This window comes from Puma concolor, chromosome B2 (genome assembly GCF_028749965.1).
Source record: "Puma concolor isolate L17-30 chromosome B2, mPumCon1.1.hap2, whole genome shotgun sequence".
Classification (NCBI taxonomy): Eukaryota; Metazoa; Chordata; class Mammalia; order Carnivora; family Felidae; genus Puma; species Puma concolor.
The window spans coordinates 146546331-146569768 of NC_141671.1; the positions used below are offsets into that span (position 1 = coordinate 146546331).

Consider the following 23438-nt stretch of genomic DNA (forward strand, 5'->3'; position numbering starts at 1 on the left):
AATTTAGTTTAAAAAAAATTAAGTTTGAATGTCTGTCTTGAAAACCAAGACTCAGTAGGTTTGTAAAGACCCTATACTCTGAGTCAATGAAAAAGTTCAATATATTTCTTTTAATGTTTACTTATTCTGGGGGGAGAGAGACAGAGTGTGAGCAGGGGAGGGGCAGAGAGAGAGGGAGACACAGAATCTGAAGCAGGCTCCAGTCTCTGAGCTGTCAGCACAGAGCCTGACGTGGGGCTCCAACACACAAACCGTGAGATCAGGACCCAAGCCAAAGTTGGAAGCTTAACTGACTGAGCCACCCAGGTGTCCCTAAAATTGATTTCTAGGGACTTTGCTAAAGAACTTCTAAAGAAGGGTGTGTGTGTGTGTGTGTGTGTTTGGTGTGTTTGGGCTTTTGCAAAACCACAGATGTTTTTGAACTCGTCTAATCCAACTTCATTATTTTATATAGATGAGCTATTTCGGGCACCATGTGGTTCACCAACTGTGTCACAGCAGAACTATTTAACCCCTAGTTACTTGAATTTTTGTCTTGTCTTCCACACATTTTCCATTGAAATGACAGCAAAACCCCTTGGGTTGAGTTCAGGGCACACTTTTGTTAGACCAGATTCTATGTCAAGTGAATAGTACTTTAGCAAAGTTTGATGTGAAAAGAGTGAGACACTGTTTTATATGACTGTCAGAAATTTAGCACTAGAAAGAAATTTCACATTTGTGTGTTTTTCAGCACATATCAGGCCAGTGTTTCAGGGCAATTGATGTAAACCTTGTATTACTTTCCTCATCCAAAATAATTGGTATCCATGGCAACATTCTGAACCAGTCAACTGACCACATTAGCTCATCTCACATGAGCTAATACAAAATGAGGTTTTGGATGGTTTGGGTTACTTAATTGAAATGATGCACGTTCTTTTGAACTTACCACTAGTGTTTATATTCCTAGATTTTGTGTATAAATTTTTCTTTTTACAGAAAGAAAAGAAACTTTTAGCTTGGTTTCCCTTCCCACCCCTCTATTGTATATTGCTTCTTAGCTTAGACTCTCAAGCCGAGTTGTTTTTCTCTGTCTCCTTTTAAGATTTTTCTTTTCATCATTGGTTTCCAGCAATTTGATTATGATGTGCATAGTCAAAACTGATAGTTTTCTTCAAGTTGTTCTGCTTGGAGTTTGTGGAGCTCCTTGGATCTGTGAACTACAGTTTCCTTCCAATTTTAGAACATTTTCAGCCCTTAATTCTTAAAAGATTTTTTCTGTGCTTCCCTTTTTCTGTTTTGGATTCTAATAACACACGTTACACTGCTGGTTACTGCCCCACAGATAACTGATGCTCTGTTCTTTTTCTTTGTTTTCCTTAATCTTTTTCTGATTCATTTTGGATCATTTCTATTGCTGTATCTTCAAGTTCACGGTTCTTTTCCTCTGCTGTGTCTCATCTGCTTTTAAATCCCATCCAGAGTGTTTTTCATTTCAGATATAGTTTTCATCTTTACAGGTTCTGTTTGAGCAAAATTTCTGGCCTGCTTACTGATTTTTTTTTCCTGGTTTGGGCCATATTTTCCTTTTCTTTGGTAATTTTTGACAGGATGGCAGACATGAATTTTACTTATTGAGTGCTAGACTTGTAAAAAATTCCTTCAAATATATTTGGACTTTGTACTGACATGTATTAAGTTACTAAGTTACTTGGATGGAATGTAAACTATTAACATTTTCAGTGAGTGTGAGTACCATCTCGATGGGCTTAAGTAATCCTAAGAAAGTGGCTGTCAGCTCCACATGGCAGTTTTTCTGCCTCACTCTCTGTGTGGCATAATGAATAAAGAGTGATGAAGTGCACCGTGTTTTATCTTATTTTAATACATTGTTTATGACAGTATTCCTCTTTGCTTCCATGCATTTTTTATGTTTGCTGTTAGAGTAATTAAATAATTTGGAAATACTTTGAAACCAGTAGTGTCTATTGTGTGTGTGAGGTTATAGACTAAGATGACTTTCTGTTTGGGGATAGATGGGGATTTGAAAACAAGAGATCTTCAGCTTCTGGAGAAGTATTACAGGGATTTAGTCTTTTACTTTTATTTGGAGAGTGCAGCCAAGTGAATTTTTCCGTGTGTAGAGAAATAACTTGTCCGTAGTTAGATGACAAATATTTTTTTTTCTGTTTCCCCAAATTAAATTTTTTCATAAAAGTTAGCATCTTTATTACATGTACTGTCTTTGACTCTTTTTATCTGCTAAAGCAGTGGACTTGTTTCCATCATATGTAGATCAGACAAAGGTACTTCTTGAAAAATAAACGCTCCTCATCCCGAGATCATGATTCTGTCCTTAGCTCCGGGAGCTGGCCCTTGGAGACCTGGCTCGCTGATGTTTGGACATTTTCAGTCCCTCTTCATAAAAACCTCCTCCTCCTATACTTTGCGTTTTAGTAATTTATTCATGCACACAGTGCTGCTGGATGCTACTAAAACAGGCCATTTTCTGTGCCTGTTTTATCCCATAGTGTTTTCCACATAGCCGTTTATTTCCAGTATTTTGATATCCTTGACTTTTTTGAAATATTTATAACTGAATTTCCTGAAGTATTTTAGAATGTTGGCTTTACAAATTATATATTAGTCTTTTTCCTAGTCGTAGAAAGATTAAGTCACGTATGCAGTCACCTGTCTAGTCAGGCTGGGAGTTAGCCTTTGGTCTTCTGCTTCCTGAGTCCACGTCTCTCTTCACTGCAGAGGGATGTTTTGATTGTCTCGTTTGCTCCTTTATCTGACTCCATTTTTCTGTTTAGCCTGGCATTCGCTGCTATCTGGCCTTGATGTGTTTAACTGACTAAATGTCTGTGCTGTAGTTTTGTTGTGATTACCGTTCTGAAATATGAAATGTGTTTTTGTGGTAAAACATTGAATGCTTTTGAGTTCTGTCCTAGAAACTTGGAGATACAAAAGTAATGAAATATGCTGCCCTTCCTTACCATTGACTTTATCTTAGTGGGGGAAAAAAAGTTAATAGTATTGAATTTGAAACAATTTAGAAGGTGTTAAAAATGTTAAGATAGTTTCTGGGCCTGTACCATGCTGAACTCAAAGGCAGACTTCTCTTTCCTTTTTTATTTAAAAAAATATTTTTTTTTAACGTCCATTTATTATTGAGAGACAGAGAAAGACAGAGCATGAGTGAGGGAGGGGCAGAGAGGGGGACACACAGAATCCGAAGCAGGCTCCAGGCTCCGAGCTGTCAGCACAGAGCCCGACGCGGGGCTCTCACTCACCTACTGCAAGATCATGCCCTGAACCAAAGGTGGACACTTTACCGACGGAGCCACCCAGGTGCCCCTCTCCTTTTTTATTTTTTTAAACATTTTTATTTTTAAATAATCTCTACACCCTCCGTGGGGCTGTAACTAACAACCATGAGGTCAGCAGTTGCCTGCTGTACCAACTGAGCCAGCCAGGTACCCCCTGTCTTAATGTTAAGCAGATGAGGAAGGAACTCAGGTTCCCTCATGATGGCCAATAGGCTTGGTGACTTCCACGGTTTATAATATGAGCAGTAGCAATCATTTAGTGAACCCTGCTCTATTATTACTCTTTTGTTAAGCATGCATTATTGGATTAAATCCTCATAGGTATGGATTCTAAGCATTATCTTTATTTGGTAAATGCGCAATGTGGAGATACTAAGTAATTTGGCGAAGGCCCACATGGCTACCAACTAGCACAGTCAGCCTTTGAACCAAAGTCCCTTGTGCCACAAAGCATAGTGTTAATCATTCCAAGCTTATGCTAGTAACCACTACCACACGGGGAAATGAGATGAGTGACCTTGTCACTGATAGTCATATCTTCTGTTCAGCTGAATCAGCTATTTTGCAGTGAGTGTAGAAGAAATGGATGTAGGAAATTCCAAGTTCATCTAGAAGTTGTATTATTTATTGTATGACTGTGTGATACTTAAATTATAGATGTGGTTAGCCTGAGGGAACAGGAATACTTAAAACTTATTTCTGGGACACCTGGGGGCTCAGTTGTTTGAGTGTCCGACCTCGGCTCAGGTCATGATCCCATGGTTTGTGAGTTCGAGCCCCGTATCAGGCTTGCTGCTGTCAGGGCAGAGCCCGCTTTGGGTCTTCTGTACCCCTCCCCCCTCTCTCTACCCCTCCCCCACTGCATGCTTTCTCAAAAATAAACAAACGTTAAAAAAATAAAAAAACTCATTTCTAACTTTGCTTATGATTTAATTTGTTGTAGTCAGCTTTCAGGGTATTTCATTTGTATGTCTTAATGTATGCACATATGTGTGGGGCCATGTATATTCACAGTATCTAGAGTGGTCTTGTCTGGTTATGTCAGTTTTTGACCCATCTGAGGGATTCTGTATGGATTTCAGTGCTGTAAATTTATGTAATTCTGCAGCATTTTTATTTTTTGAAAGTTTATTTTCTGATATTTTGTCGGTATAATTCAATAATGTATCCTATATCTTAGAGTGTTTTTTTTTTTTCCATCTTGATTTTGTGATAGCTTTGATTTTATATTAGGATATGAATTGCCAGGAAGAAAACTGGTTCTGTCTTGGATATAGTGTGGAGTTATGTTTACAAATTTGAAGTGTATTTAATAAAGAATATTCAGAATGCGGTAGACTGTGGTATGTACTTGAAAGGAGCTTCATGATCGGTTCCTTCTAGTTTGCTGTTCTGGGATTGTATTTGTTTCTGTTTATACTAATAAGTTTTTTGTTGTTGTTGTTGGTTTTGCAAAAATAGAACTTTATCAAAATAGTGGTGTTTGAGAAGCTGGCTGGGGATAGAGAATTGGCCGGAAGCATTACCAGAGGACAAGTTAGTAAGGAGTGGCATTTTGAAGCTGAAGAGAAACGAATTCCTTTTTCTCCTTCCCCAGCGTCCTCCCCCACTGCTCACCCGAGCCCTGCCGGAGAACATAGGAACATTGACCTCTCGTCTGTTAGCGGTGCCCCTGCTTTGCTGCTGGGGTCACCATAGAACGTTCCTGGGCTTTCTGTTCTGTGTGCCTCAGAGGAAGAGCAGCCCCGCGGTCCGGGGCAGGACGAGGCAAGTCCACTCGCCCACCCGGCTTTCAGTGGCCAGCACACACGTACATACCTCGTTCTGTCTGATTGGTATCTTCCAGTCCTTTGCTCTCTTTTTACTCAATCTGCGAGCTTTTGGTTTTAAACGTCACTGACGTCAGAATTCTCTAAGCAGAGAAACTGCGGGCCGTCCTGCTCGTGCGGTTCCCCTGCTGTTCGCCGTTCGCGGTCAGAGCAGAAGTCGCGGTTGTTACTCCACCGGGCGAAAGAGGAGTTCTCCTGTGAGTGCCACACGTACAAATAGAGGAGAATGACGCCGGTGCCGAGGAGGAGACGTATCCGTAGCAAAGTTCTGCAAAGAGTTCTTAAATGAAATTGCAAGTAGTTTACATTTGAGTTCACTTACCGCGTCACTGAGTATTTTCTCTGTGTATCATGTTTCGTAGGCAAGAGTGCGCGTTAGGAGATTCTGGCTGCCAGAATTCCGAGTCTGATCCAGAGGACTTTTCAGATGAAACCAATACAGAGAACCTTGATGGCACCTCTCCCCCCAGCACCCCTCGGCAGATAAAACGCATGTCCACCAAGCACCAGAGGAATAACGTCGGGAGGCCTGCTGGCCGGTCTGGTTTGAAAGGTGAGTGCGCTACGTACGACATACACAGGCCTGACGCTTTCAGTACATAATCGGTAGAACACATAACTATTGACCGATCCTTTCTATGAGAATGTTTTTCTTCTTATCTTAAATTTAATTTTGATGCCGATTTTAAATTTCACTTCTTAACTTTCGAATCATTACCACTAGCAGTATTGTTAATGAAGGAGAAAAGAATTCTCCAGAGCTAGAAAGGTTTGGCCGGAGTAATTGTTAAAGCCAGTGGTGGAAGAAGTCGAGTGTGTACTCCTTCAGGATGGTACTCATGGATGAGATAGTTGGCCTTTCATTAAAAAAAAAAAAAAAACACATTTTTTAAAAACGTGTATTTATTTTTGAGAGACAGAGACAGAGTGTGAATGGGGGAGGGGCAGAGAGAGAGACAGAGACAGAGACAGAGACAGAATCGGAAACAGGCTCCAGACTGTAGGTGTCAGCGCAGAGCCCGATGCAGGGCTCGAACCCGCGAACTGTGAGATCATGACCTGAGCTGAAGTCGGACGCTCACCGAGCCACCCAGGCCTTTTTCATTCTTGGAATCTCTAGCTTTTGTCTTCTAGACTTGATGTGTGGGTAGTTTGGGAGAGGCAGAGCCAGGCTTCTCTAAGCAGCTCATGACGTGTGCTCTCTGTTGGTGACCGTGACATGGCCCTAAGCGTGCATGTGTGGCCCTCTTTCTTGCCAGGCACAGTGCCGAGATGGTACCCTACACCTCATCACCACAGACAGTTCTCCTTTTCTCTTTGTTTAGAATCTCCGAGCCAGATAATGTTCTGTTCCTAGAAGCTGGGAGTGTTTTCTGTTTTCATTTCTTCACTTCCTCCAGCATGTCACAGCTGTTCTTTTCTGAGGGAGATAAATCATGCCGACCTGCTACCTCCTTGTTCCCTGCTTTCTGGCTTAGATCCTCCGGTCACTGAAGCCTTATGGCTTTAGCATTTCTCTATTAATTTCAGCAAACCACTTGTCCTAAAATTGATCTCCTAGCTTTTTGGAAGTTGATCATCAGTTGCTGCACGAGGTAGAGATTTCATTCTTGATCTTATCTGAGAAATTTCCCCTATCACATGTTCTCCCTTTTTGACATCAAGCTCCTGCCCATTTCTGCATTTCTTTGCTCCGTGTTCTTCCTTTTTCTTTGGCCAGGTTCCCCTTCCTACAGATTTCTTCCACACATTGACCTCTCAGGCTGTAAGTTGGCAAATTCACTCTGTATTCCTGTCGTAGCCCTTCCTCAAGAAAGAAGGAGGGGGAGAGAAATGGATTTTGTTTATTTGCTTGAGTGAAATATTACCCAGGAAAGAATTTCTAAGCAGTAAGTAGTCTTTCTTTTCCATAGGGAAGGTGATTTTTTATTTTCTCTTAAGATTTTTTTTTTTTTTTTTTTTTTGATTTTTAAGTCATCTCTATGCCCAATGTGGGGCTCAGACTTACAACCCTGAGACCAGGAGTCATGTGCTCTAGTGACTGAGCCAGCAAGGCACCCCGATTCTTTTACTTTCTTTTAAAACTTTATTTGCACCAGGATGTTAACTTGCGACCTGCACTTACAACCCCCTTTGGAAACTAATAGCTTTTATTGCAATTTATCATCTCTAAAATCAACCCTTATTCATTTCCTCCAGGACGTCAATAGAAGCTCCTTATCTAAAATAGGTGTCAGTGAAGTAGCATCTCCTGAATCAATATTAGCACATATTTGCTTCGAGCTGGGAAAACTGAGAAGGTGCCTGCAGCACATCTGCCTTTTCTTCACTTGTTGGTCCATATACTGTTTTATTTTTATTTATTTCCATTATTTATTTATTTAAACAATTTGTTAACATTGTTTATTTTTGAGAGGGAGGGAGGGAGGGGGAGAGAGAGAGAGAGAGAGAGAGAGAGAGAGAATGAGAATGGGAGAGGGACAGAGAGAGAGGGAGACACGGAACCTGAAGCAGGCTCCAGGCTCTCAGCTGTCAGCACAGAGCCCAACGTGGGGCTTGAACCCACGAACGTGAGATCATGACCTGAGCCGAAGTTGGAAGCTTAACTGATTGAGCCACCCAGGCGCCCCTGGTTTTTCTTTATTTTTTAAGTTTATTTGTTTATTTTGAGAGAGAGAGAGAGAGAGCAGGGGAGGGACAGAGAGAGAGAGAGAGAGAATCCTAAACAGCCTCTGCATTGTCACCTCAGAGCCCAGTGTGAGGCTCAAACTGCAAAATCATGACCTGAGCCGAAATCAAGAGTTGGATGCTTAAGCAGCTGAGTCCCCCAGGCACCCTGGTCCATACCATTTTAGAATAGGAGTTGAAGGCATAATTCTCACATTTTGTAGATTGAGAAACTGAGGCCTGGATTTTCAAAGCAACCTCAAGGCTAGAAAACTTGAGATAGTGACAGGAGTATTTTTAGAAATAGTTCTCCTGGTACTTGGTTTAGAGTTTTTTCTAGTACAAGCAGCAGATGTTAAGCTTACCTGAATGCCGTACTTGAGTTAACTATCTTTCACTAATCAGAAAAATAGTCACTAAATATTTGCTGAATGGCTACTGTCCTTCTGGGGTATGTGGGAGGTAGAAGATGGAAGGTTGCCTCCTTTCCTCCTCAATTTCTTTCAGTTGTTTATTCCATAAAATTACAGAATTTTAGATCTGGAAGGGGTCTTAGGACTGCTTACTCCAATTCTTGCCATTTTTCAGGTAAAGAAGTGAATGGCCATACGTCTTTATTTTATGTGTGTATGCTTGTTTATTTATTTTGATAGAGTTTGTTATATTATTTTGATAGGTAGGGGAGAGAGAGGGAGAGAGAGAGAATCCTGGGCAGGCTCCACATCGTCAGCACAGAGCCTGATGCGGGGTCTGAACTTACGAACCTTCCGTGAGATCGTGATCTGAGCTGAAATCAAGAGCCGGACGCTTAACCCACTGAGCTGCTCAGGTGCCCCACTATGTGTCTTTTGGCTTGTACCTATCCAGTGGCACCTACGAGACCAAAATCCTTAATAACTTAATCTTGTCTCTTATGTAAAAGATGACATGTTTATTGTAGGAGATTTCGAAAATACAAACAAAAAGAAATAAAAATACCTATAAACCCAATACATAGAAATGATAACTTGTACTATCTTTGGTGAGAGCCCCGACTTGCGTGGGAAGCACGCAGGTAAATGGGCAGTGCGGTCTTGGGGGCGGAGGTGGGACAGAGGCTGGTGAGGAGAGACTGCCTCCCACCCCCCCAGGTGGGGCTGGGAAGGCCCCTGAGGCTTCAGGGCTTCTGGAACAAGTGACATTTGTGCTATGACCTGAAGGCTGAGTCAGGGAGACCAATATTTCAAAGGAGTGTGTGATTCATGATAATATATTGGTCCCTCAGTACTTTCAAGAGCTTTTAGAATTAATTGGGTTGGTCAGCTTTTATTTTAAAAGCTTTCCAAGGAAATGTGAACTGGTGCATTCGTTCTTTCTCACTGCCACAAGCAAAGACGCTCCGAATCAGACTCTTCACTTTAGAACTACAGTCCCAAGTTGGACTCATCTTTTTAATAAATGTCACCAATAGTATTTGCATGTTTCAGGTTATCTATTGCTGTGTAACAAACCACCCCAAAACTTAGTGGCGTGAAAGAACAGCCGTTTTATTGTGCTCATGATTCTGCGGGCCACATGTTCGGGCAGGTCACAGCTTGTCTCAAACCCATCATGTCTGGAGCTTTAGCTGAAATGGCTCAGTTGGCTGGAGATGTGGTCATGGTCTGGATAGGGCCCTCAGAGTGGGCTTTCGGTTCCTCTCCACAGGGTGTCGCTGGGTCTCTGTGGTCCGCAATGGCTCCTTTACTCACGAGTCTGGCACCTGGGCTGAGAGCTGGCTGGCCTTGTTTTGTTCCTACATAACCTTCCACATGGCATATCCTGGGATTCTTCACAGCATACTGGTCCCGGGTAATGGGAATTCTTATGTGAGCTAGCTTCCCCCAGAGCAAGTGTCATGAGAGGTCGAGGTGAAAGTTGTAAGGGTTCATAACTTAGGAAGTCACATGACACCGCTTTTCCTGAATTCTTTGGCGACACATGGCCGCCAGAATTCGTTGTGGGGTGGGGGGTGGGGGGTGGGGGGACCACAGGGCATTTCACCAGCAGGAGGTGGGTTGCTAGCTGTAAGAGACTAGCTCCTACCTGCATTGGATATAAAGCTTTGGAGCATTTGTGTCTGGGCAGCCTTACTGTCTTTATGCCTCCAGCCTCTCTCCTTTGTGAATGCAGACAACGTCATAAGCATTCCTGAAGGAATATAACCACATGAAAAGGTAACTGAGGGCATTATATTGAAAGGAGGTAAGAGTAACTATTAACGTTTATTTTCTTTTAGCAATGGTAACCATTGTCATGAACTGATTATATGGATATGATTCTTCAAATATTTTTATTATTATAGGCTCAGGGTAACTGCTACTAATCCATAGTAGTAACTATTATAGATTTATTTTTTTTATAATTGGAAATTCAGTCCCAGGCCCCTTTCTAACTAGTCCGCTATAAATTGAGAGTTCCTATGAGACCCTCTTCAGGTCCATAATTTCCTAGAACTCACAGGAACTCAGGAACACACTTTACTTACTTTATGGTATAAAGGACTCAGGAACAGCCAAATGGAAGAGATGTGTAGGGCAGGGTGTCAGGTTCCCATGAAACTTCCGGGTCCTCCCAGGTGTTAGTTAGCCTCCCACCACCTCCATGTGTTCACCAACCCAGGGCTCATCACATTTCCCGTTTGAGAGTCTTTGTAGCTCTTAATCTCCAGGCTGCCCTCTCTAACCCCTTTCTGGGAGGTTAGGAAGGTGGGTAGGGGGGCTGCTAATTACTTGCTCCCTCTGTGACCAGCCCCATCTGGAGGCTTTCTAGGAGCACCCCCTAAGTCACCTCTTTAGCATAAATTTATTAGATGTGATTGAAAGGGGCTCCTTATGAATAATAAAAGATAACCCCTATCACTTAGGAAATTCCGAGGGTTTTTTAGCAGCTCTGTGCCAGGAACCTGGACAAAAACCAAATATATTTCTTACAGTTACCTCAGTGAGTAACTGCTAGCAAAGTTATGAGGAGATGGCAGCTTTCATGCAGGCTAACGGGAGTATAAATGGTCTCAATCCTTGTGGGACAGTAATTTGTTAATACGGTCAAGTTGTGGTCGGTTATGTCCTTGACCCGGCAAATCCACACACTGGGAGTAGACTTTAGAGAAGTCCCTGCAAATGCACATAGTAAATGCTGCCCAGAGATTCATGTGTCATTCATCGTTTGTGATTTCCAGCTGTAGTATGCGAGTGTGCAACCACCAGACAGGACAGTTCAAAACAGTGTCTGTCACAGAGGTTGTCTGAGACTGAGACGGGAGAGGACTGAAGACGGGGGTGGGACGTGAGGGCAAAGGCGAGGTCACCGTTGTTGTGGTGTTTTATTTCTTGCTTTGTATTGATGGACTTTTAAATGGTTGCCAGTTTAGAAGTGTGCAGAACTATATTTTATCCGTTTTTTGCGGTTAAAGACATTTTTGTTGTCAGAATATTAACTTCTATTTTTAGAAGCTGTGACAAATATGATAGCCACGTTATGATAGCTCGGGAAGAACGGTCAGTTCCTATTACCTAAAAAGAAGTCAGCTATGTGACATCCTGACTGATGGAACCTGCCAGTTAAGCTCTTGACTTAACTCACTGACCAGGCTGGGTTTCATACTTCCCTGAGTAACAGGATCTAATTGTGGTATTATTTAAATTATACTTTTGGATAATGGTAAATAACTGCCCAATCACAGCAATTAAGATTTTAATAAGTTTTGGACAATAATTAGTCATATGTAACTGTTCTTCTTAAGATGGGTTTAAGGAAGAGATAGTCAAACTATCGCATCCGTAAAGTTTTGTTCTTTTAACGTAGTTAAAAGCTAGTTCATTTAATAGCTTAAATAGGTTAAATAAGAATGAAAACACTCAAGCCAAAAAGTCCTTTCCAGGGTGAATCTGCCTCGTAGTCAACACCAGCCCCATTTTTACAGCAGTATTACGCTATACCGCAATTGCCAAATTATAGAGATAGAACAAATATCTCAAGACATTTAATCAGAATTGGTACCTATGTGTGCGTGTATATATACATATATATCATAAACAAACATCATAATTTCCCTATCATAAACAATATCTTAAGGTATGTGTATGTATGTGTGTGTGTAAAAGTGTTTTTTGCTAAAAGTAGGATTAGCACTTAAAAATTTTTTTTAAATTTTTTATTTTAGAGAGAGTGTGAGCGGGGGAGGGGGGAGAGAGAGAGAGAGAGAGAGAGAGACAGAAAATCTCAAGCAGGCTCCATGTTTAGCGCAAAACCCGATGTGGGGCTCGATTCCCACGGCCCTGAGATCATGATCTGAGCCGAAATCAAGATTTGGACACTTAACCAACTGAGCCACGCAGGTGCCTCGGCAACTTTTTTTTTGAGAGACTATAATACTGCCATAAAATTGAACTGATAAAAGTCAAATTCAGTCTATAGAGTTGACCCTTGAACAATGCAGGGGAGGTGTTAGGGGGCCAACCCTGTGCACAAAAATTGGTGTATAACTTTTGAGTCCCCAACAACTTAACCTCATAGCCTACTGTTGACTGGAATCAACTCACGTGTATTTATGTATGTATTATGTACTATATTCTCGCAGTGCAGAGAATATAAGTAAGCTAGAGGAAAAAAATTAAGAAAACTTAAGGGAATTTACAGTATTTATCAAAAATTTACAGTATTTATCAAAAAAAATCTGTGTATAAGTGGACCTGCACAGTTCAAACCCTTCTTGTTTAGGGAGTCTGCTGTGTAGTCAGTCACACGATTGTTCATTGTTAACTAGAGTGGATTTAAAAATCTGCATTTCAGCTCTTTAGTCTAAACTCAGCCTGATACTCAAAGTTGTAATTTATATTTCCAGGCTGCCCTTATACAGACTCACTGTTCAGCCAAGTTCTCTTCTTTTCTTCCTTTTTTTCATGATCTTCTCTGGCTTCAAAGATGCTCTTGACTTTCTTAATACCCTTGTTTGAGCTCCTTCCATTCTTTAAGGCCCCAGTCAAGCATGTGGTCTTACTTCAAGCCTTTATGGATCACCTGTTATAATCTGTTGTTTACGACCCTCAGTGTCTAACCTTTCGTTGGACGGTTAGTGCTGGTCCGTGAGCACCTGTGACAGGTGTAACGGTGGAGTGATGGCATGAACATTGGTCAGGATCCCCGTCCTGACATTTCTTGTCTGTCTCTGTGTTCCATGGTGGTCTTCCTCACAGTGTTGTTGTGAAGATGACAACAGTCTCTGTACAGCTTCTACCTTGAAAGGGAGGGGATTGAAGAAAGCAGTGTTTCCCTCCGATGTGTGCTGCCGTTCTAGCCAGGTTGAATCAGAGACACTGGGGGTGGGCCTAGGAATCTGCATTTTAGCAAGAATCCAAGTGATTCTTAGTGTTGACTGAAATTTTAGAACCTCGAATTCCATCTCTGAGCCCCTGCAGATTGCTGACATTGTGTGATCATCCAGGACGTCACTGCTCTAATGATCGTCTCCCACTTAAAGGCAAGGGGCAGCCATCTGTTTACGCTTACTCATCCGAGAGCTTGAGGAAGGCCATTGCTTTGCATTTGGACAGTGCACAGATGGGAGAGCCTAAGTATTACAGGGACTTGATAAAAAATACATTTTCTATATATTCTAATGAGCCAGTTCTAGATATGGATGGTGGGAGAATTCGGTTGAATGTCTCATTTCTGTTTAAAAATTTTTTTTTTCAACATTTATTTATTTTTGGGACAGAGAGAGACAGAGCATGAACGGGGGAGGGGCAGAGAGAGAGGGAGACACAGAATCGGAAACAGGCTCCAGGCTCCGAGCCATCAGCCCAGAGCCCGACGCGGGGCTCGAACTCACGGACCGCGAGATCGTGACCTGGCTGAAGTCGGACGCTTAACCGACTGCGCCACCCAGGTGCCCCTCATTTCTGTTTAAACAAGCGAACCATATTGCTTGTCATTGGTTGCTTTTGGTTTCATTATAATTTTTTTTTCTTTTCCTTTCATATTCTTCTCATTAGGCAGGAATTATTGGTGATTGGCCAAAGGAAAAAGTAACTATCCGGAAGATCACTTTAACTGCACTGACCAAATCACACCATTTAATTTATAGCCACTCAGGAGATTAGATGTTCCATTAGTCTTACTTAAGTTGTTATGAACTAGTTTTGTAATACTATAATTAGAATTTTTTCATGTAATACATTCTGTATACTTTTGATTTATTCTTCTTTTCAGAAACTATTTGTATTTGGCTTTTTATTAATTGCAAAGGGATTTAGTATTAACAGAAAACTAGATAAAGAAAGAAACTTGTCTATTATCAATGGGCTTTTAAGTTATTATTAAAAGTTTTATACTCATGTCAGATTGGGTAAAGACAAAATATTAAATGCTTGGGAATATGAACTGTATCTAAACTTGCACAGTTTCTTCCCCCCCCCCCCCCTCCACTCCTCCCCACTCAACACCTAGTATTTCTACATCTCCCTTAACTGATGGGTCCCTTATGGTTTCATAGAGGCCTACCGAGTCACTGATTGCTAGGAAATAGGCTTGTGTTTCCTCTGCCCGTCACAAATACATTATTCTAAAAGTATAGCTACCGATAAAGTAGATTGATTTTTTTTTTTTCCCACAGTAGTTAAAGGCTATTTTAAGTTTAAATTAATCATTTTCAATTTAAGATGTATCAGGGGCGCCTGGGTGACTCAGTTCGTTGTGTCCGACTTCGGCTCAGGTCACGATGTTGTGGTTCGTGGGTTCAAGCCCCACATCAGGCTCTGTGCTGACAGCTCAGGGCCTGGAGCCTGCTTTGGATTCTGTATCTCTCTCCCTCTTTCTCTGTCTCTCTCTCTCTCTCTCTCTCTCTCCTTCTCTTTCTCTCTTTCTCTCTCTTTCTACCTCTCCCCTGCTCATGCTGTGTCTCTGTCTCTCAAAAATAAGTAAATGGTAAAAAAAAACTTTAAATTAAGATGTATCAGTTTCCATTTGTGTATTTATTTTCAAAATCAACTTGGTTTTTTGTTTTCAAAAACAAACAAAAAAAAGCTTTTCTGTTCCATCTTGTGCCTTTCCCAATTTGCTTTTCTTTATACACATTGTAGATCCAAATAATAAGCCATTGCTTTATGTAAACACAAAATTTAAAAAAAAATTGTGTAATAAACCATTTTGTATGCTGTGAGGTAAGCTTAACAAGGTTTCTATATAATCTACAAAAATTAGCTTTTTATGCTACTAAAATTTGATTCTTTTATACAGAAACATGGGATTGTGCCATTTATTGGTCTTAAGTCCTCTTAATTATTGAAATAAAGATCAAGGCTGAGAAGTTTTACCTCTTAATATGTTCATGCTATGAAGATTAGCTTCCTAGAAAACACAGCATAGATTTGCACATAATGTTTATAGTCCAGTCTTCTGGAGTTATGAAAAACCATTCCAGCCTCTCTCAGTTAACCTTTTGTTTTCCTTAGGATCTTTAAATCATGGATTAGAAGAACATTTATGAGTTCTATAAGCCAAGTAATACTTTTTCACTCTTCACTATTACTTTCAAATGATAAACTATATGCAAACATTTTCTGGCCATTATCAGTTACATTACTCTGCATCATTTTATGAAGTCTTGTTAGGATCCTAAACCCTAAGCTAACAAAATTGGTTTTTGTTACTTAAGTATTCGATGTCTTTGACTCAAAACCATTTATTTGGATGCACGTACCAAAAAAACATTCTCTTCTAGACCTGCATTGCCTCTCTTCTGTACACGTTTCTTGGATGTTCTTATGTACTCTCCTAGTAGTAAATGACGTCTGTATATACTGATGACTTCCAAATCGGTATCTTTGGATTTCTTTCCTGAACTCAAGACCCGTATTACTCACCTACAGATATCTCCAACCAACATGGCTATCCAGTAGGCACCTCCAACTTAGTGTAGTAAAAAATTACTCAGTATCTTTTTCTCTAGTCTTAAACAGTGTGCTATGATGTTCATAGGAACATAGTATAAATTCATATCTTGAAAAATACAAGTAGTGGAGTTAAATTTGGAAGCACTTGTTAGCTTTGCTTTCAAGTAACCATTGTTCTCCCGAGTAGAGATGGATGTATGCGTGTGCTATGTCAGTAAAGACATGGAAAACACAGTTAAAACATCACAGAGGAGAGAAAGCCCTGGACTGGGCAAATTTTTTATGAATGAGCATTGATAGGCCTTTGTAGCTAGAAACAAAATTATGAAGAAGTTTCTTCAATGGACTGCATAACAAGTTTTAAGACATTTAGAAATAAAGTAGATTAAAACCAGAATTAAAAGTTATATCGCTTAAAAAATAGTAGTAATTTAAAAAATAATAGTTTTTATATTAAAATATAGCAAAAATCCATATAGACAGATAAAATCTTTTTTGATGGACCATAAAGGAAATTAAATATAATGTAAATATTGCACTTAGGAATATTTGTTTTAAAATTCTTATTTTAAAACTATTCTCATTTAAATTGATTAGAAAGTAAATTGGTTTTAAACTAATTTTCTTTAGTGAATTGATTTTGGGGTCTATTAGTTTGTAACCCATATAAATATGCCATATTTCACCCAGTCTAAAGACATACTATAATATGTGTTAAGGAAAAAAATGCTTACAATTGATGATGCAATGTGTTTTCATACTTAGAATTTTTATTTTCTATTTACTGAAAGAACCCTTTTATACTTCCTGATATTTAGACACAGGTTTTAAAAAAGCTATTTATTCTTCTTATGTATATGTTATATATACATATATACATGTTATATGTTATATATGTTATTTATATATATATATAAAAGAGAAAATGTAAGTGAAAGCTATTAGTTTGTTCCTAAAACTTATTCATATCATTATTAATTATGAAACATATTTTCATTTCAGAGATGTTAAAATAGAGAATGTGTATCGTAGATTCAATGAAACGAAGTATATCCTGGGTGTGGAGGGGAGACTGGGCTGGAGATTTAGGTTTGGGCATTTCGATCTCTGAAGTGGCTGTGAAGGAGCTCTCCGAGGGAGGGAAAAGCAAGACAGGAGGCAGAAGAGTGGAACTCTGAGAAACGTTAGCATTTTCTGATGCAAGTTGCAAGGAGGGGGTTTGAAAAGGAGTGACTTGGGAAGTAGGAAAGAACCCAGAGACTGTTGTGTCTACAAAGCGACAGAGTGGAGGGATTTCGGCAAGGTAGCGGCAGAAATGCCAAACAGGACATTTCAAAGCTTGGGAATTAAATTAATGGAACTTTCTACAGTTGTTTGACAAAAAAGTGTGTGTTTACTTTCTTTGCATTAGTTTTGAATTACTTTATATGCCGGTACAGGTAAGTGATGCTGAATTAGTCTATATCTTTTCACTTTTGCTAATGCTAAATTCAAAATGTTATCGTTCATTTGTTTGTGGGAAAGAAGAAACCAAGGAGGAGAATAACACTTTTGCCTATTGTTTGTCTTTCGTTTTTTATGAAAATAATCTGAAAGTGCCTAAAGATTCTTTGTTCAATCTACTTCATTTTACAAATGAGAAAAGTGACCCGGAAAACTTATGTGATTTGCTCTGAGTTAATACATTTAGTTTACGGCAAAGGGGACAATTGGATGTGTTTTCTGTCTTGTTTTGTTTTTTAAGTTTATTTATTTTGATAGTGCGCACATGAATGGGGGAGGGGCAGAGAGGAGAGACAGAATCCCAAGCAGGCTCCACGCCATCGGCCCAGAGCCCGATGTGGGACTTGAACCCACGAACTGTGAGATCATGACCTGAGCTGAGATCAAGAGTCAGAGGCTTAACCAGCTGCGCCACCCAGGCGGCCCTGGATGTGTTTTCTAAACCATGTTTCTGTCAGATCTGCTGTGCTGTGTCTCTTGTAAGGTGAAGGCTTAACTTCTGACGATTTCTCTCCCTGTATAACTGCACTTTTGGCACAGAGGTACACAGCTTGTTCTAGGCTACCACCGGAGACTCTTAGAGACTATAGCAAGTATAATAAAGCAGGGAAGATGGATAAAATCTTTTTAGAGGTTTAGAAATGCATATATTCTGAATCTTTTAATTTTCAGCAAATGGCTATGATTTTGTCTCCAGTAACAGCCTGAAAAAGAAGTATATGTGAGTATCAGTTTTATTGAAGATGCCGAGAGTAGCTTCACGTTTTAGAGTAACATAATGTTCTGTTTGTTTGTTTTTAAATAGAAAAAATGAATGCACCAAACCAGCCTCCACACAAAGACACTGGAAAAACTGTGGAGAATGTGGAAGAATACAGCTATAAGCAGGAGAAAAAGATCCGAGCAGCTCTTAGGACAACAGAGCGCGACCATAAGAAAAATGTGCAGTGCTCGTTCATGTTGGACTCGGTGGGTGGGTCTTTGCCCAAAAAATCAATTCCAGATGTGGATCTTAATAAGCCTTACCTCAGTCTTGGCTGCAGCAACGCTAAGCTTCCGGTATCCGTGCCCATGCCTATAGCCAGAACTGCACGCCAGACTTCTAGGACTGACTGTCCGGCAGATCGCTTGAAGTTTTTTGAGACTTTACGACTTCTGCTAAAGCTTACCTCAGTCTCAAAGAAGAAGGACAGGGAGCAAAGAGGACAGGAAAATACGTCTGCTCTCTGGTTTAACCGATCTAACGAACTCATCTGGTTAGAGCTACAAGCCTGGCATGCAGGACGGACCATTAATGACCAGGACCTGTTTTTGTACACAGCCCGTCAAGCCATCCCAGATATTATCAACGAAATCCTTACTTTCAAAGTGAATTATGGGAGCTTTGCCTTTGTTCGAAATGGAGCTAGTTTTAATGGTACTTCAGTAGAAGGGCAGCGCAGAGCCCCTCATGGAACAAAGATTGTGGGTTACTCAACATATCATGAGCATCTCCAACGCCAGAGGGTGTCATTCGAGCAGGTGAAACGGATAATGGAGCTGCTGGAGTACATAGAAGCACTTTATCCATCGTTGCAGGCTCTTCAAAAGGACTACGAAAAATATGCTGCGAAAGACTTCCAAGACAGGGTGCAGGCGCTCTGTTTGTGGTTAAACATCACAAAAGACCTAAATCAGAAGTTAAGGATTATGGGCACTGTTTTGGGCATCAAGAATTTATCAGACATTGGCTGGCCAGTGTTTGAAATCCCTTCTCCTCGATCATCCAAAGGCAATGAGCCGGAAGATGAGGGTGATGACACAGAAGGGGAGTTGAAAGGGCTGGAGAGTAGTGCGGACGAGAGCGAAGAAGAAGAGCTCTCTGGTCCAAGGGCCCCGGAACCCACACAGCCCGCTGACCGCCGTTTCAGCATCCATTCTCAGGACTGTGTGTCTAAGAAGCTTGAGCGGCTTGAGTCTGAGGATGATTCTGCTGGCTGGGGAGCCCCAGACTGCAGCACGGAAGCAGGCTTTAGTAGACACTGTCTGACTTCTATTTATAGGCCATTTGTAGACAAAGCGCTGAAGCAAATGGGGTTAAGAAAGTTAATTTTAAGACTTCACAAGCTGATGGACGGTTCCTTGCAAAGGGCACGTATAGCACTGGTAAAGAGTGACCATCCAGTGGAGGTAGGTTTCTGGTAGGCATTAGTCTGTTCTTGTCCTTAGTTCCATTATTACAAGGTGTTGTGTTGATTGTTGGTACTTTCATAGGCTCGATATTTTAAGTGTAAGTGGTAGTTACTGTAACTTGCAGATTTAAACATTTCTCTCAAGTACTGAAATAAATGGGGAAATGGATCTATGAAAACTGTATGAAATTCAGTGAATTAAGTAGAAGGTGGTGTGTGGAGGGAAAAAAAATCCAGCCATATAAATATAGGATGGAGAAGGACAGGCTAGGTATAAATAAAGAGGGAAGAAAGCCACAATCATGGGTGACCACAAGCTGAATATGAGTCAGTAAAAAAGTCAACATGATGCTGAAATATTTTTAAATGAATATGGCATCCAAGGTCATGGATATAGTTCTTTCTGTATTCCTCGCAAATAGCTTACTCCCTTTTGAGTAGTGTGTCCTGTTTGGCCACTGTATTTTAATTTTTTTTTTTGTTATTATGTTTCTTTATTTTTGAGAGGCAGAGACAGAGCGCAAGTGGGGGAGGGGCAGAGAGAGGGGGAGACAGAATGTGAAGCAGGCTCCGGGCTCTGAGCTGTCAGCACAGAGCCCGACGCGGGGCTCGAACTCACGAACTGTAACACCATGACCTGAGCCGAAGTCGGATGCTCAACTGACTGAGCCACCCAGGCGCCCCATTGGCCACTGTATTTTATTTAAAGAGATGTGAGTTGTGGAGAAATGTAAGAATGATCAAAGGAAAAAAGAGTTCACTTCTGTGTTTGGCAAAGCTAGTGATTAGCGCAGATAATGGAGGTTCAAGGGAAGTCTTCATTATTATCAAGTCTGCGGTTTGATATGTGAAGATTTCTGGGAAAGGAATATGCCTCCTAGAAAAAGCAGTTGGAAAACAGTACAAATTTCATTTTGATAGCTTGAGGTCTCAAATTCTTCACTGTTAAGGGTGTTAAGGCTAGAAAGTAGCACGTTGTTGGATACTGTTCTTTAGAGCAAAAGAGTAATTTTTCTCTGTGGCGAGTTTGCGTGTTCATTTGGCTAAAAGCAGAAACACTCAGATCTTTGAGATCCCTTACACTTGTGTTAGGTTGCGATTCTAAATTTTAGTAGCTATGTACATATGTATGTATGCACCTTTTATTTTTATTCTTAAAATTTTTTTTAACTTTTTGTTTTATTTGCTTTTGAGAGACAGAGAGAGAGAGAGAGAGAGAGAGACAGAGTGTGAGCAGGGGAAGGGCAGAGAGGGAGGGAGACCCAGAATCCAAAGCAGGCTCCAGGCTCTGAGTTGTCAGCACAGAGCCCGACGTAGGGCTTAAACCCACAAACCGCGAGATCAAGACCTGAGCTGAAGTCGGACGCTAAACTGACTTAGCCACCCAGGCCACCCCTATTTTTATTTTTTAAACTTCAGTTTACACAATCTGGCTTGCTTTGGAGTGAGAGGTGATAAAACAGCATTTTTTTAATAATCGGAAACAGTGGACGAGAGCCTCAGTTTGTAAGATTTTTATTGTTCGTGAACTAGATGGTGAACTTCTAGGAGAAGGGGTAAGACATTAACATAATATAGCAAGATGTTTGCAAAAGGAATCAGTACTTTGTAGCTATAAGAAGTTAGTTTACTTTGATTATTGTTTTAATTAGATGTCTTAAAAGTGCATTTGTTATGAGATTTTCTTTGGACAGTATTTTAACTCTGATTTTTTTATGTACGTCTTTTAATTAGGGCAAATGACTTTTTTCCCTTTGAGCTCCTGAATCACTGTTTTGTATGATTTCATTATAGTGCAGGTTTCAAAATCAGTAGAACCAAACTAAATACGGAATAAGGATTTGCCAGATACTGCAGATGGTGAATGGCTGACTTTGGTCTAGGTTTTTGGCTGGAGTGGGTCAGTTCCAGTGAGGACACATGTGGGCAAGACAGGGTCGATGATTAACTTTTATTGTGAAGCACTATTTTTGAAGTGATATGAATGGAGCGGCTCTGGCAGCATTACCTCACCTCTAATTCAGTGGATCTCACAGGAGAGGGGGGCTCATGGTAAGGGCCCCGGGACGCATGTGGGGGCTTCATACGACTGCTTTAAACTCCCCCCTCCCCCCAGATTGTCTCCCTCTCCCTTGGGGATCCTCCGTGGCAGTGAACTGTCGATGCTAACAGTAGAGCTTTGCGTCCCTTAGATGTGTTGGAACAAGAAAGAGGCTGAGAATGGGTGATGAGTGCACTGCATTTTGTATTAGAGCTCAAGCTGAGTACAGATGGGTTCCCATCACAGTTGCCTTCCTTCGGTTTGACCAGTTGAGATGTAACTGAGAAGGTTATCCTTGTTAGGGAAAAGAGGAGACGTACAGATTCAGAGCTCATAAAGCGTGGGAGTTAAAGGCTGCTTATTAGGATTTTTTGGATAGTGTTTGCTTTTCACAACAAAAATGGAGTACAGAAGCCCCTGTTGTTTCAGGTTTTGTGTCATAAAATGTGTTTGTCAAAGAACGAAAGAGTAACCGAGAGCTGAAGTAGAAATTCTTCTGTATTAGAGATCAGTCCAAACTAATAAAAGATGAGGCCCCAGAATTATAATTAACTCCGTGGGAAAGGAAGACTTCTTTTTATTTCCATTTGAGGAACATCATTTCTGTAAGGGGAGGTGTGTATGTATACGCATGACTATATATAGACTTACCTTCTTGGTTCGTTTTAGACTTTGACTAAGTATTTTGGAGGAAGAGCTGCAGTTTTGAAATCAAGTGACTGGATTCCATTCCTTGGTGTGGGTCTTTCTCACCACATGACTTTGTAAATAACTTAATCTTTCGGACCCTTAGCCTTTGCGTCTGTAAAATGGCTATAATATTACTTCACTACCTACCTCACAGGGTTGTTGTGAGGCTTAAAAAGGTATTTGTATACATAGTAAAATGCTATAGAAGCCGAATATGAACTATTAATTTTTATAAGTTTTGTTAAATTTTTTTTCTCTTTAGAAGCTAACTGTAAGTCAATATGGGCTAGACTGTTCTATATTTTTATTTTTAAAGTGTATTTAACCTTTTTATGTCTGCAATCTCTGCCAAATACTCAGACATTTTAAAGGTACATTTTAAGCAGTGTATAGCCTTTAGGTTTAAAGACGATTTTATTTTCATTCTTAATTGTTAGAAACATCTTGACCATCTGGTGCCACACATTGTACCCAACACATATCTTCTACTTTGCACTGTATTTATGGCTTATGTGATAATAGTAATGAATATAGTTGAAGGATTTTGTAGAAAGGAGGAAATATACTCATGATATTTTATTTTTCTTGATGTCTTTGTATTTTTATTCTTCATGATTAAGTTACTTATAATTAGTGTTTATGAATAACGTGATCTTATGTTTAATTTCCTTTGGCTTATCAACATGCTTTATGAAGCAGTTTTTCTCTAAAATTTTATTATTATATTTCAAAATCTTTAAATTTAAAGACTTGTAATCTTCAATTGATTCTAGACTTCTGGAAAACTCGTAAAGATAGTACAGAGTTTTCATTTATGTTCTTTATCCTGCTTCCTCTGATGCTGACATCTTACTTAACTCTGCTATATTTGTCGAAATTAATTCATTAACTTTGGTATAAAATACTGTTAACTAACTGCAGACATTATTTGGGTTTCTATTTTTCTACTAATGTCCCCTTTCCGCTCCAGGATCCGGTCAAGGACACCACATTGCATTTAGTCGCATCTTCTTAGTCTCCTGTGATCTGTGGTAGTTGCTCAGTCTTCCCTTGTTTCTCATGATCTGGGTGGCTTGTAGCATGTCCCTGAATTTGGGTTTTCTCAAATTCATCTCTGATGTTTTCTCAAGAGTAGACTGGGTTCTTAGGCTTGGGCATGAATGCCACTCTTACGGCATCATAATATCATTGATCATGTTAACCTGGATCACCCCGTGAAGGTGTCTGACAGGTTCCTCCACAAGTTAGCAGTTTTCCCTTTCCATGCTGTATTCTTTGAAGTGAATCACTAAACGGAACCCGCATTTAAG

General features: G+C 40.3%; 1 protein-coding gene across 2 annotated transcripts in view; it reads left to right on the top strand.

The window, feature by feature from the left end:
- The window catches only part of MAP3K4 (mitogen-activated protein kinase kinase kinase 4), an 89424-nt gene that overhangs the window by 10052 nt on the left and 55934 nt on the right, over positions 1–23438 (top strand). The window contains exons 1-3 of one of the 2 annotated variants that reach the window (XM_086708278.1): positions 5387–5408; positions 5506–5696; positions 18032–19395. In XM_086708278.1, the coding sequence (XP_086564404.1) occupies positions 5636–5696; positions 18032–19395 (1425 nt within the window). In that variant the 5' untranslated portion in view covers positions 5387–5408; positions 5506–5635. Of the gene's footprint in view, positions 1–5386; positions 5409–5505; positions 5697–18031; positions 19396–23438 lie in introns of those variants that run through there. The other variant, XM_086708277.1, reaches the window with a different exon arrangement.